Here is a 13,760-nt window from a genome sequence, read left to right as displayed (position 1 = left end):
TCCTAACATCGAGAGCGCCCATTACCTAATTTATTGTTAATGCGGCTAATGCGGTTAATGCTCCACTAGAGGAAACGGTTTCTAAGAAGAAAGAAAGAAAGAATTTATTGTTTTATTTCAAAATTTCAGTATTCATTTAAATTTTTAAATAAATAATTACCTTAATAAATAATTTTAAATAATTGCCTTATATTATCAGCATCAACATTACAAATATCACCAACAACATCAAAGGATCGTTATCATATTATTTATTATTATCATCAGAATAATAATTAATTAATTATCTTCACCATCATTATCTGCACCATCATTGCCATAATTATTATTCTCATCATCAATATCTTCAAATCATCAGCATCATCATCACTAGCACATGAAAATCAGAATCATCGTCATCAGTAACAACATTATTATAAGTGTTTCTCCAAATATTATCATTACATTCAACATAATTTTATCACCATATTCACAAATATTATTATCATCCCATCACTACCATTGTTGACATAATAATGATGACTCTAACCGGTACCAACACCGTTATTATTATAAATATAATCATCAATATGGTTATAATTTTCATTGCATATTAAAGTACTTGTCATACATATCAGCATAATCGAAATAATCTTTATCTCATTCTATTCTTATCATGATCAGTATCATTACTATTATTAGTATTATATTATATTATTATTATGATATTATATTATTATTATTATATTATATTATTATTATTATATATTTATAATTGTTATATTATTCTTTATTATTATTACCTTATAAGAGTCATCAGGACCATATGTATCATTATGGCATCATTAGTATCAGTATCATTATTATTAATTAGCATTATTACCACCATCATCATTTCAACATTATCCCCATTATACTCTCTATCATATCATCAACATCATAATCATTATCACCATCTTAATAATAAATGCCATCATATCACCATAACCAACATCATCCTTATCATTGTCATCATTATCGTAACCATCAACATCAGCGTTATTTTTATTACCATAATCATCATCATTCTCATTTTCTTCATCTATTTCTGTAGGATTAATCATAATAACTATCATAAATCATATTTCTTTTGTCATTATAATTTTCTTCTATGTGGTGTCATAGTCTCACTGTGTTTGTCTCGGCTTAATTAGTGCTCTAGCAATTATTTTATAAAAGTTAGATTACCATCGGCACAACTTAGAATTTCCCTCATTTAGAACGCAACTTAGCCTAACTCGCACACGTCCTTAATTTTTTCAATAATATTTTATTATACGGATTTTTATTTTCAAAAAGCTCATCCGAAATTTATACCCAACTGTGAATGATATACTATAGATTTTTACTTAATCTATAAGATAATAGGTATTTATCATATGTTATACGAAAACATCTTTAAGTTCTTGCGAAAACATAGCTAAAAACAACTCCCCAATAGAAAATCTACTTAAAATTGACTACTTAAAATCGTCATAAATATCCTTTTATACTTAAGATCTTTTTCTTCTAATAGACTTATTTAAAAGTACATAGAGTTACAGCTAATTTTCGGTGGTATCACAATTACCAATTATTTGTGCTCAAGTGAGCTTTGACGTAGAAGGCAGCCACTCCAATCTAACCTCGAGGTTTCGTAATTCCCGGCTCACTTTTATTCTACAAACGTTATGATAAACTTTCATTTAAGCTTTAGGCAATGCATAGAAAACACAAATTCAAGTTTTTTTTATTTTAAATTGAATTTAATTTAAACATTTTTAGGTTTGTTACATAAAATAATTCAAGGTTAGTTGTCAAACTTATCTTGAATAGTTACTTCTTACAAAATAAATTTATAGTAGACTTTAACGTTTATTTGACATACTCTATCAACTTATATATATATATAATTTTTTTTGCATATCCAAAATTAGAATAAAAATAAATCACATAAAAAGGATTGTTCGATTTTATTTCATTTTTATTTTATTTAACCAAGTGAAAACATCAAAGTCAAAAACAAACAAAACTCCGCATAAACCATCTCAATAACGTAAGAAAAACCAATAAAACGTAAACGAAACGTAATGAGGTACTACAAATATTTGCCAGGCATTAACCAGGCCACACATATTGGTTAAACTGTTTTATTTAATCTGAAAGTGACACTCAGTTCAAATGCGTTAGCGAATTCCTGCTGAGATGAATTCGCTGACCAGAGTATAAAAGTCCTGCATTTTTATGCATTGATATCAGTTTTGGAATCACATCCATTGAAGATAGTTCATCTGAACTTAATAGAAAATTAAAATTTTTAATATATAAACAAAATGTCTAAAATGATTTATTGTTTATTTTTATTAACAATTGGTTTACTGATAACCCAATCGCTGACTTTACCAACACCAGATGAGGAGAGATATTGGGATAAAGAGGTAAGGGATATAAAGGTACTCATAAAATTTATTTATTTAGTAGTATATGTTGTATATAATAAAATATATTATATATATATCTTATATATATAATATATCTTTATAAATCCTTATTATCCTCAGTTTTGATAAATATGTTAATCTATTCCTTGTATGCAATATATAGACTTTTTTCCAAAATTATTTCAAAACTTATTCATATATAATCTCTATAATAAATGTCTCTCTTATTCTCTTATTTAGTATAATCGCGAATTATTAAACTGGCTGTCTTCTGTACAATATCCACAACAATTCATCAATCCTTGTAAGTATTACATGGGTAATATGCTCACAGGACCAGTGCCTAAAAGGAATTCCGAACTCATCAATTCGTTATTGAGTTTACCTAAGAACATGAACGATGCAGGCAAATAAATAATGTAACCCGAATATAGAGACACATTGTATATTATTTTTATCATTAAATATATGTTAAATTGTTAAAATATATATATATATGTTATCCTATATATATTCTTTGTCTATTCGAATGTGTATATGTATTCATATATACAAAATTATATTATATAAAATTTATAAAATTGTATGTAGAAAATTACTTTAAAAAGATAGTTTCATGTATGAATATTGTACCATGAATATTTACCCATATGGATGTAATGAATAAAATTATATATATATATAAGAATTAAATGAACTAGTATTTTTCTTCTTATAAAGTCATAACTAAACCATGGCTTCTGAGAACTTATTTGCAGATATCGCTATACATCGACATATTTTGAAATATTTACCGTCATTCTCAACGGTTTCGATCTATCTTATAATGTTTCAAGCTTTAACTTTTATTTGTTGGAGCCATACTTGTAAAAATTTTATTACCATATCGTTTCCTTAGCATTCCTAATAATTCCGAATAATATAACCAACATATTTTATATAAACTTTTACTTGAAACGTCTTTTTTATAGTCCATCTTAGAGGGCAATTGTAATTGCACCTATAGTGATAATAACAATAGAGCAGAACATATTACGTATATTAGAGGGTTATCCATTTCTAATTCGGATTTAGCAACATTGTTTTAGCGACGAATCTCAAATGCTGAACTGAAAGATTTTATTTATTAATGAGCTTCATTTTTCACTTGATGGATAAGTCATTTAAAAAATTGTCGTATTTAGGTATGTTGAAGTCCACATATATAAAAGTTACATTAATTAAAATTATGTTATGGCGTTTGGGACCACTAAAATTCAAAAGTGCCCATCAAAAAACTATTGTATCCACAAAAAGTATAGATTGTATATACTAATTTTGATTTGAAATTGAATATATGGTTATAGAAAATGTGTGGTTTCAATAGAATGGTGTCACAAGTCATGAAACACGCCTAGATTCACCTGTTTTTCGCAAGACGTATTGAACTCGCTACCGAAAATATGCAATTTGTAAACTCCACACATTTTTTTTGGGGCTTTGAAACACCTATATTACGCCAATATATCAATCACATGTATATTTTATTTACATTTGCTCATGAAACCGCAATGTATAAATTTGTAACATGTTTAGGTTAATGGTTGTTACAACTGTCACTAACTATTGCCTATTGTAATGCGTTGAGAATTGCCTAGGAGTATCCAGTTACACTAACTGCTGTCATATTCCTCCATTACCCTTGTAAATCAGATTTTTCAAATTAAGCTGAAAAGATCCGATAAGTCCACATCCATTATCTCTACCAAATCAGTTAACAAACGGTTTCCAAATAGTTGAAACTGTTAAGTCTGCAGTTCCAGACGAGAAAATTAAAAACCACTAATGGTTGGATCTTTTCTTTATCTTGCACTTCCTGCACGAACTATTTGTCGGAATACGCCACCATTGTAGCATCGGTGCAATGACATAGTACTCCATTACTTTTGCAATGCTCCTAAACAGTTCCCACAACAGATCATTAGTAGTAAACGATATTTCACCACAACATGCGATTTCACCATTCTTAAAGTATTTATAAAATACAATTGGTATGTATGTATATAATCTCTCCCACTTAATTTCTTTCCCTTAGTGTAAAATTAAAATAGACGTAAGAACACTATTCTATATAAACGTAAATATAATAAATTGACTTGGTTTCGAACCGTAGAACAAGAACGGTCTTTTATGTTTCTCGAAGATATATATCAACAATTTACTTGGAAACAAGTTAGTCTATATATTGAATCTAAACCAAATTCAATATATTTGGATTTATCGCTATCTTTTAACTTACCCCGATTTTGGTAAAGGAAGAAGAATTTAAAGGGATAGAGATTGTATCAAGCAGCTCGCTTAATATTTAATATGGCCTGTTTATTAAGGTACAAAGGCAGCTATAATTAAATAGAGGTTAAGCTTCCAACTTGTTTAACTCTCTGCTGCTTATTACAATTTGACAGAGATTGGATCGAATAATAATAAATTGGTACTTTGGGAAGTTACATATTGACGATTGTTGATTGTTTGTTCAGAGGATATAGATATAGGAAAAGTATTAATTAAGTACCCGATAGTCATAGAAATCAAATAAATAAAAAAATAAAAAATAATGAGAATTCCTGCTTTTTTTTTTTAATTCTATTTTTATTTGCTTAAATTACTTACAAATTAAAGTCTACACCGCATTTTGGCATTGAAGTGATAGTGACATTTCTTCCAGTGCTTTTAAAACTTTCCGAAACGGACGCACTTAATGTTGGTGTTGTTAGTCGCTTTTTTAAATTAGACATTGCGTCAGACAAATCTGTTTTATGAGTTCGTTTCGTATCTACCATTTCCATTGAGTTTTGCATATAAGCCAAGTATCGTTTTTGTTTTTCAAAACGTTTTTTCTCCTCATCCAACTCAGATGTGAGTTTCGCTTTAAGTTTTAACATAGCATTTACTTCCTTATGGACTTTCCGCAATTGTTGTGGTAATTCATTAAATAGATGTAATCCTAAGCGCGCTTTTTGCGTCAATTGAAATTTGACAACTTTTTGAAAACGTTCATAAACCTTTTCAGGCTTTTCGAAGTAAGCCACCATCGAAGGTGGCATATTGTTGTCAATGGGCAAGGGACTGCATTTCCGCGCACAAACTACACATTTATTCTCCGAGCTCTTGACACAATTCTCGCATATTACATGTCCGCATTGTGAAAGAAAAAATTTTAATGATTTATATATATTATGTCGTCTATTGCATTTATTGCAATGTATAAAATCCATTTTGTGCTTCTATCACTCTTATTGATTCAAATTATTTACAAAACCGAACGTTTTCGTAAACAAAAAGAGAGACCGTTACTATCAAATAGTAATCAAACTGGACACTCGCATTCGCTTTAATTTGACTTTAAATTTAAAAATTAAATATATATTATATTGCAAATAATGAGTTAAAATATATATATATGAAAATTAATGAAATAAATGAAAATAAATTTATAAATTTAATTAATTTTAATTTCAAACTAAACTGTATTTTAAGTTGTTTTAAGAATCCCATCAATAATAGGCCTTTTCGGTGGCTAGTAAGTATGGCAAAAAATAACAAATTGCTTGCCGAAATGTACGCAAACCAACAACACTATTTTCTCTATTTTGGTCAGTATAGGTACTCTGGCCAAACATATTGACCAGTAAAAAAAGTGTTACCAACGCAAACTATTGTGAACTTTCATTGGAAATTCCAACTAATATTGCAATCAGATGTCAAATATCATATATAAACAAAAATTCAAAAATGTAATAAATTTGAAAATTGGGAAAAAAAAAATTTCAGCCCTTTATTTTGAAATTTTCAACGTTTTTACCATTCCTTTTAATTTTGTATTAATTTAATATATGTTAATCGAATGTAATTTGCTTGCATTATGTACACATATGCAAGATTTGTTATTTGTCAAAACATAACACTTGACAGATCGCAACAGTGATGCCGATGCTCGCGTAGTCAAGACACACAACTTATGTCCTCACTGAATTATGACACATTATTACAAACATCTTATCCAGATTAGTTTCAAGTAGCACCTAACACACATCAGTATATTTTCGTATATCAACTAACAAAGCACATGAAGATTATTTAATTGTAATGAAATATATATTTGAATACAAACAAAAAAGTAAATTTTTCTTAAAATAAAGCAACATTCTTTAATAATTATAGATAAAGTTTACAGGTCCGGTTGCCTCAAACGCTTATCACATTGTTCATTGGCTACGTGTTTCTTTAGCATGCGCATAATTTCGTTATCATGTTCTGGAGGAGTCGGTTTAACTTGTGTAGCCCAATAATAAATGTCCCAGTCATTTGAAACACCATTGATTAATTGATCGTACTGCAGCGTTAGTTTGGCATCCATGTCTTTTAAGTACTTAGCCACAAATGTACTGAGTAGCAAATCATTTTCAAGCATGCCCCGCTTGCGTGATTGGTAGACTAAACTAAAAAATTCAATATGTTAATTATATTAATTTTCAAATTTTAAAGTGAATTAATTGGTATTTAATTAAATTAATCTTGCATTTAAAATTAAAATAACTAATTTCCCTAAGAATTTTAAACTACCATTTTTTGTAAATTATGCCCCGCGCTGATGACAGCTACGTTTCGGAACTTAGTGGTTTGATTTGAAAAACATAACAATTTCAAGGCAGACACTCTGTGTAACTGTGTATGCTAATACGGTTGTTTTTCACCGTAGTCATCTGCGCGGTGCATCAAAACTTCTATATCTCCCAAATATAACAGATGTATTAGCATTAAAGTTAGACACTATGTTCACACTTAGAGCTGACGAACCTCTTTAAGATATTTTAATCTAAACTTAGCGTTAAACTTACCGTTGCTTGCGTACCTCGAGTGGTTCATCCGGTCTCATGGGATATTCCGGCAGTGGTAAATAGTCCGGATCTTCATAGTCAATAATAGGTACATCAGCATGGTTAAGAACTTCTTTTTTTGGCGGTTGACTTCCAGTTGGTCCAGCTGCACTGGAAAAATTTTGTTTACCTAACAAATACGGTAGAATTCCACCGGAATACCTTGAGCACTACAAACAGTTTCATTTAATACAGTGTTATGCAATCAAAATGTGTGACATTATTTGCTTTATTTTTTAATATAATAATATAATATAATAAATACTTACACAAACTTTACGCAACATTCCTTTTAAAATAAACTCGTTCAAATAAATTCTTATATTTTTATTTTGACTGACCAGCAAAAATAAAAACACAATTTTATTTTTGACAATTGGTTCTAGTGCTGCCAACCATTTTTATTTTGCAATAGATACTGAATATTTAGTTGTTAAATAAATTACACAAAACTTTTGATGTTAATATATTTTTAAAATTATAAATAATTTATGTTTACAGTGGAACTTGATAATAAGAGAAAGAAAAATTTTTGTATGCAATTAATATTATCTATTGTTGACCATAGAGCTATTATTATCATTTCCAAATACTTATTATCAGTGGTTTTTGGATATATTCGTTGGTTCAATAAATCCGTATATTAGCTATTGGGTTACAGTATTAGGCTTGGTGCTTTGAATCTGTAAAATTTGAAGAAAATATCTTCCAAAGAATTATTTATACAATTTTTATAAACTTTAGTAAACTTTACTTAATTATATATCACACAAAAAAATTATATATATATAATTGATAATTCACAATGAATTCTTTTTAAATGAAGTATATTTAAATTTGTGTTATATTATAAAAAATATATTGTAAATAATAACATTTATGACGTGTGCGAGTTAGGCTAAGTTGCGTTCTAAATGAGGGAAATTCTAAGTTGTGCCGATAATGTAGTGATGTGTCGATACGTGTTGATAAATGGCTAAATGACTGCAGTGCAAAAAATCCCAAAAACTCTCCCATTTGGTTTAGCATCAACTTAGCCTAACTCGCACACGACCTAAAACTAAATTGTTGACCCTAAAAAACAAATTATGTGTTATAGATATGCGGTTTGAACTATCACAATTATTTTATAATAAAATTACTTTTTTAATTTCAGTTACCTCGGCAACTCTAGCTGTATCTAATCATTATGGTTACCTGAATAAAACCGAATACTTATACCTATAATTGTCGCTTACATCACTTAACAAGTTTTGACAGTTGTTTATTTAAGTTGCTTATTCAATTATGCACTTCAGAATGTTTGCATACACAAACAAAACAATAAACTACTGTCGCGTTTGACATAAATCGGAATTAAAATATAGTTTGCAAATATCTCGCAGCGTAACATATATTGAAGCAAAATGTCTGGTTTTATAGCAGTGCACACAGGTTTGTTAGCTAAATTTATTTTAATAAAATCAATTTAAAACTTGCCACTCCCCAGGAGCGGGCAACAGTGTCGATGAGAGTAAATATCAGCGAGTAATAAAAGAGGCCTGCTTAAGAGCTACAGATTTGCTGTTGAAAGGAGGTACAGCTATGGACGCTTGTGAAGCTGCCATAAAACGGTTGGAAAATTGTGGTAACACAAATGCGGGTTTTGGTTCAAATCTTTGTTATGATGGGCGTGTGCAGTGCGATGCTTCAATAATGAATGGTGCCAATTTACAATTTGGAGCATGTACAGACGTTAGTAATGTAAAAAATCCAATACAATTGGCACGTGTTATCTGTGATGGACAATCTAGACTATTATCTATGGATCGCCTTCCACCCATGATAATGGCTGGTACAGGAGCTGAGCAATTTGCAGAAGAAATGGGTTGTGACATAATTGATCCCAAAGATTTGATATCAAGTAAAGCAAAATTTGCTTATAATCATTATAAAACGAAATATCAAAAACTGGCTAGTGAACATACTATACCTGTCACCGCAGACGTACCTCCAATAACTATAGAAGCACGCTTAGATACAGTAGGAGCTGTATGTGTTGATGGTAATGGAAACACAGCTGCTGGTTGTAGTTCTGGTGGTCTGCTTTTAAAAGTGCCTGGACGTGTTGGTCAAGCTGCTACATTTGGTGCTGGTGTTTGGGCTGCTGACACTTCTGATATATCCGTTGCTACATGCACTACTGGAAATGGTGAATATATCATGCGAACATTTCTAGCGAAAGAAATATGCACGGATCTATTGACAGCCGATTGTGCTGTTCGAAGTTTACATAATACATTTAAGCATAAATTCTTAGAATCACCATTTCTGCCAGTTAATCAAAATTTGTATGCAGGCGCATTAACATTAGTGTATCATCCAGAAGATCGAACTGGCGAAATTCTTTGGAGTCAAACAACAAAATCTTTTTGCATAGGCTATATGTCTACAGAACAGAAAACACCAAAGGTGAGTGCCAAATAGTTTTTATTGATATTGGACAAGTGCACAAAAGACATTTATTTTGATTAATGACCAAACCATGGTACGCTACACTTTTTAGTTCGACTGTTTTGTTTGTCTGTAGGGTTAGGTTAATTTAAATATTACGCGTTAAGTAAAATATATTCTATAAAAAATTAAATTTAGAAAAAAATATTATACTCAGAATACTTTATAAATGTGTAGTATTGTTTATTTGTATGTAAACAAATATTTATTATTTATTTATGAAATGATATAATTTATATGTGTTTTCAAATTATCATTAAATTAAATTTAAATACTGTGAAAACTATTCTCACTAGTATTCCTCTCTGATTGGCAATGTTTCTAAAACATTTTTCTAAACACATTTCTTTATTATTATTTATAACGAATGTGGTTTTCGATTGTTAAACCTAACCTGGAATAACTTTATCAACCGAGATTTACTTTTAGTGCAATTTGAAAATAACATTTGGCAAATCTCGAGCGAAATGTATAACACTCGAGATTAATTTATAACACTCTAGATATTTTGTCATACTAAGGTTACCCTGAAATTAACAGCAGTTTTATGTGACTTGACAGATTAAATGAGATTTGATTCGATATATGTGTTTATGAAAAATATAAATGTCTACTAACACTACAACAAAAATGTTAGATTACTCCAAAATTGTTCGATTGAGCAACAAACTTTAACAGATCAAGAGTAAATCTAGATTAAATCTAGATTTACCAATCAAAAACGCTATGGCTGACGTCGAGTGTCTGTTTAAGAGTGTATTTAGAGTGAATAACGTCTATATATGAAAAAAAATTGTTTGAAGAAAGTGTGAATTAGCTTTAAATAGTGTCAAACAAGTTGGCAGCTCTTTAAAACCATATTAGGTGTCTCTTGAAAGTTAAGAATGAGGTCGAAAACACAGTTTCAAGGTCGTTCTATCCCAAAACTACTTCTCCTCACATACGTTCAATATTCAATCACCCCCTAAAAGAAATAAATAATTCCGGTTTATATGTTTTTTAATAAGTATTGTGCCTGGGGATATATCGTTAGACTGTTCTAATTCATTTGTGATTTGGATATAGCTACGTATTAAATAGTTATTTGCTAACTATAAACACTACTGCTCTATGCCACATAACATCGCTTATCTGTTCGTTTGCTTCAATAGACACACCAATCTGACTTCTATCGAGTTATGGCTCCCTCCCAATGTGATGGTAAGGTTTCTTTACCTGTACTCAGGAAAAGTTTAATTATTCTCACTTATCCTTCTACGTTACTCATCTTACATAACTCTTCTATATAATCCCAGTAACTAATTTGGTAATTACTTCAGCTTAAGTATTATTATTACACAGTCTTTAATAACTGTCCAATGCGTCACTATTAACAATAGTTTATATTCCTCTAATTACGTTATAACTTTTGTCCAGTATAGAGATTATTTAATTAAAACAGATTACAAAAAAGTATACTATTTAGATTGTAACCATATGCAATCTATATTAACCTAAACATAACATTATTTGAATTTATAATTATGTATATATCTTTTTCTTTCTTCTTCTTGTTATTATTATTAATATTAATTATATTAATCAATTTACCGTCGTCTCTATTTGTACTTTTTTTCCTCTATAGAGATTGTATCATTTAAATAGTTTACAACAGCTCACAAAATGTAGTCTATTTATATTGAAACCATGGTTGTGGTGAGGGCGATGAAAGACCCACCCATCTACTTTGTTGAGTATATTAAATATTTACTACATGACCTCTCTAAGAATAGTTTTATAAGTTTTGTCAAAGGTTCTAAGTGGTTCTAACCCTCGGGTTTTTAATTATACGGTAACACAATCAAGCCTAAATGGATTTCTTGGGATTGTAGGTGTAAACTAACCTAATGTATTGAAACCATATACCTTTACTAAACATATGGTTATTTGAATTTTGTATGTATGTTTTTCTTTTTTTCTTTCTTATTCTTATTATTATTATTATTAAATGTATCATATTAAATTATTAATAACCTCTAATTGAATTGAACCTTTTGTCCCCTATAAAGATTATTTCATTTAAATAGATTACAAAAATAAAAAATAGATTATTTATTTTGTAATCAGATATCTTTAATAAAAAATATGGTAATTGAATTTATTTGTATGTGTATCTTGTTATCTTTTTTATTCTTAATACCATTATAATTAATTATATCTTATTAATGCTTTAATCGTTTCTATAACTTTTTTTCTAGTTTGTCTACTCACCACTGCCGAACTACTGTGAACCAGGCAGACAGACTGTAGTAAATGGACAAAATTTTCATTTACGTTTATAGAAATTCCTTTATATCATATATCTATATCTACATGACACATTAATAATTACAAGACGGAAAACCAAACGACAAAAAGCCATAACTTACCTAAGTGCATTTGGGAATAAAAATACCGACGTAATTTTTGTACGTAAAATTTGTTGTCTTTGAAAAAATATAATAATTAACGAAAATATAAAATAATTTAATGACTTAAATGTTTTTGAAAATACGGACGCACGCGTTTAGGGAAACTAAAGTCTAAAAATAAAATTAATTCTAAGTAATATCAATGAAACAACATTAACCCTTTAGATACACAATAAGTTGAAACGCATTTTTAAACAAATAATAATTAGTTATATTTAATGTTATTGTATTAACTTTTTTAATTATATGTTTATAAAATAAGGCGTATGTTTTAATTGTTTAAATGTAAAATTTAATTTTAGTAAATAACAAATAAAATTTAAAAGTAAATGCAAGCAAGTTTCTTTATTTCTTCATTTTGAAATGTTATATTAAGTCTATACAAAAAAGCACAGTTTGAATCGAACGTTTAAATTTTATATTATGTATAAAAATAAAAAATTTTCTAAATTTAAAAATTATAAAAATACAATATTTACTTCAACACAAAATAAATTTATAAATAATATTTATATAAACAAAACTGTTATAATTACGAGATTTTGTGCAACAAAAGTTATGATTTAAGTTTATAATTATTTTGTTATTTTACAATTATATTGCTTAGGTTTTAAGTCAATGATATATGCTTAAGTAACTAAACTTAGAGAGCAATTTCCTTTAAATACGGCATATGCCCCGCAGCTAATTATACATCGACTATACTTGTACTATAGTTTCAAATTTTTATTTTGAGCATTTTAGAATATTTCTAATAAAAGACTTATGTAAACAGAATTGATAAAAATTTAGAACTAATTACTCTGAGATATAAGTACACTGTCACAAGTTTATTCAAACGAATTATAAATTAAATTAATATAGAGCTGATGAAAATTTGAACTTATATATGCTTGTTAATGTAATATAAAAAAAAATTGTTATAAATAAGCCGTTGAAATTGTATTAATTAAGGTACTAAAATTAGTAAATGGTATATTTATCAATATAATGCTATATAGTGTTCGATTCTAATATATATATTTAATACCAAGCATAATTTATAAATAAATATATATTACAATTTTTTAAAAATGAAACATTTGAATTGTTTTAGTATACATAGAAGGTTTATAAGTTTTTATATAATTTAATATTTTATATTTATGTAATGTTACTTTACTACTTCTCTTTACAACCCAAAGCAACTATTTCAGATAAATGTAAGAAATAATTATTATAAATTACTCTTAAAATTCAAGTTATTATATTAGTATTATTATAAACCCATTTAAATTTATGAGGTTGTATTATATTTTGCATCATTTACAATTGTACGTTTAAATTATGAGATTTGAGATCATAGGTGATATATAGTAAGTCATTATAAAAATAAATGATAGGGACGAAAAAAATAACTGATAGGGAAAGAAAAAAATTATTGAAATAAAGAATTTTTATTTATTTCAAGGAAAATCACAAAT

At 28.3% G+C, this 13,760-nt stretch overlaps 4 protein-coding genes across 5 annotated transcripts; 2 read left to right on the top strand and 2 right to left on the bottom strand.

Annotated features, from left to right (window-relative positions):
* The first annotated feature begins 2,245 nt into the window (after positions 1 to 2,245).
* Positions 2,246 to 2,886, top strand: LOC119672924 (protein PDF). Of its 2 annotated transcripts, none has more exons than XM_038084094.1 (2): positions 2,246 to 2,450; positions 2,679 to 2,886. In XM_038084094.1, the coding sequence occupies exons 1-2, from the start codon at positions 2,331 to 2,333 to the stop codon at positions 2,850 to 2,852; spliced, it is 294 nt and encodes a 97-aa protein (XP_037940022.1). In that variant the 5' UTR covers positions 2,246 to 2,330; the 3' UTR covers positions 2,853 to 2,886. The 2 variants fall into 2 exon arrangements, with proteins under 2 accessions (XP_037940022.1, XP_037940023.1); XM_038084095.1 differs by having other exon boundaries at positions 2,247 to 2,435.
* Positions 2,887 to 5,083: 2,197 nt separating this feature from the next.
* On the bottom strand, positions 5,084 to 5,521 carry LOC119680021 (RING finger protein nenya-like). Its single transcript, XM_038092638.1, has one exon. It carries the CDS (start codon positions 5,519 to 5,521, stop codon positions 5,084 to 5,086), a length of 438 nt encoding a protein of 145 aa, XP_037948566.1.
* A 1,076-nt stretch (positions 5,522 to 6,597) lies between these two features.
* Positions 6,598 to 7,665, bottom strand: LOC119669256 (succinate dehydrogenase assembly factor 2-B, mitochondrial-like). The gene is made up of 3 exons (XM_038079082.1): positions 7,624 to 7,665; positions 7,316 to 7,524; positions 6,598 to 6,916 (listed from the first exon to the last, which is right to left on the bottom strand). The coding sequence occupies exons 1-3, from the start codon at positions 7,639 to 7,641 to the stop codon at positions 6,646 to 6,648; spliced, it is 498 nt and encodes a 165-aa protein (XP_037935010.1). The 5' UTR covers positions 7,642 to 7,665; the 3' UTR covers positions 6,598 to 6,645.
* A 922-nt stretch (positions 7,666 to 8,587) lies between these two features.
* On the top strand, positions 8,588 to 12,503 carry LOC119673049 (threonine aspartase 1-like). Its single transcript, XM_038084261.1, has 3 exons — positions 8,588 to 8,788; positions 8,844 to 9,805; positions 12,085 to 12,503. Exons 1-3 carry the CDS (start codon positions 8,761 to 8,763, stop codon positions 12,166 to 12,168), a joined length of 1,074 nt encoding a protein of 357 aa, XP_037940189.1. The 5' UTR covers positions 8,588 to 8,760; the 3' UTR covers positions 12,169 to 12,503.
* Positions 12,504 to 13,760: the final 1,257 nt, after the last annotated feature.

This window comes from Teleopsis dalmanni, chromosome 1, assembly GCF_002237135.1.
Source record: "Teleopsis dalmanni isolate 2A chromosome 1, ASM223713v2, whole genome shotgun sequence".
NCBI classification, from domain to species: Eukaryota; Metazoa; Arthropoda; class Insecta; order Diptera; family Diopsidae; genus Teleopsis; species Teleopsis dalmanni.
Note: the sequence above shows the minus strand (reverse complement) of the source record. Positions and strands in the feature narration are given on the sequence as shown.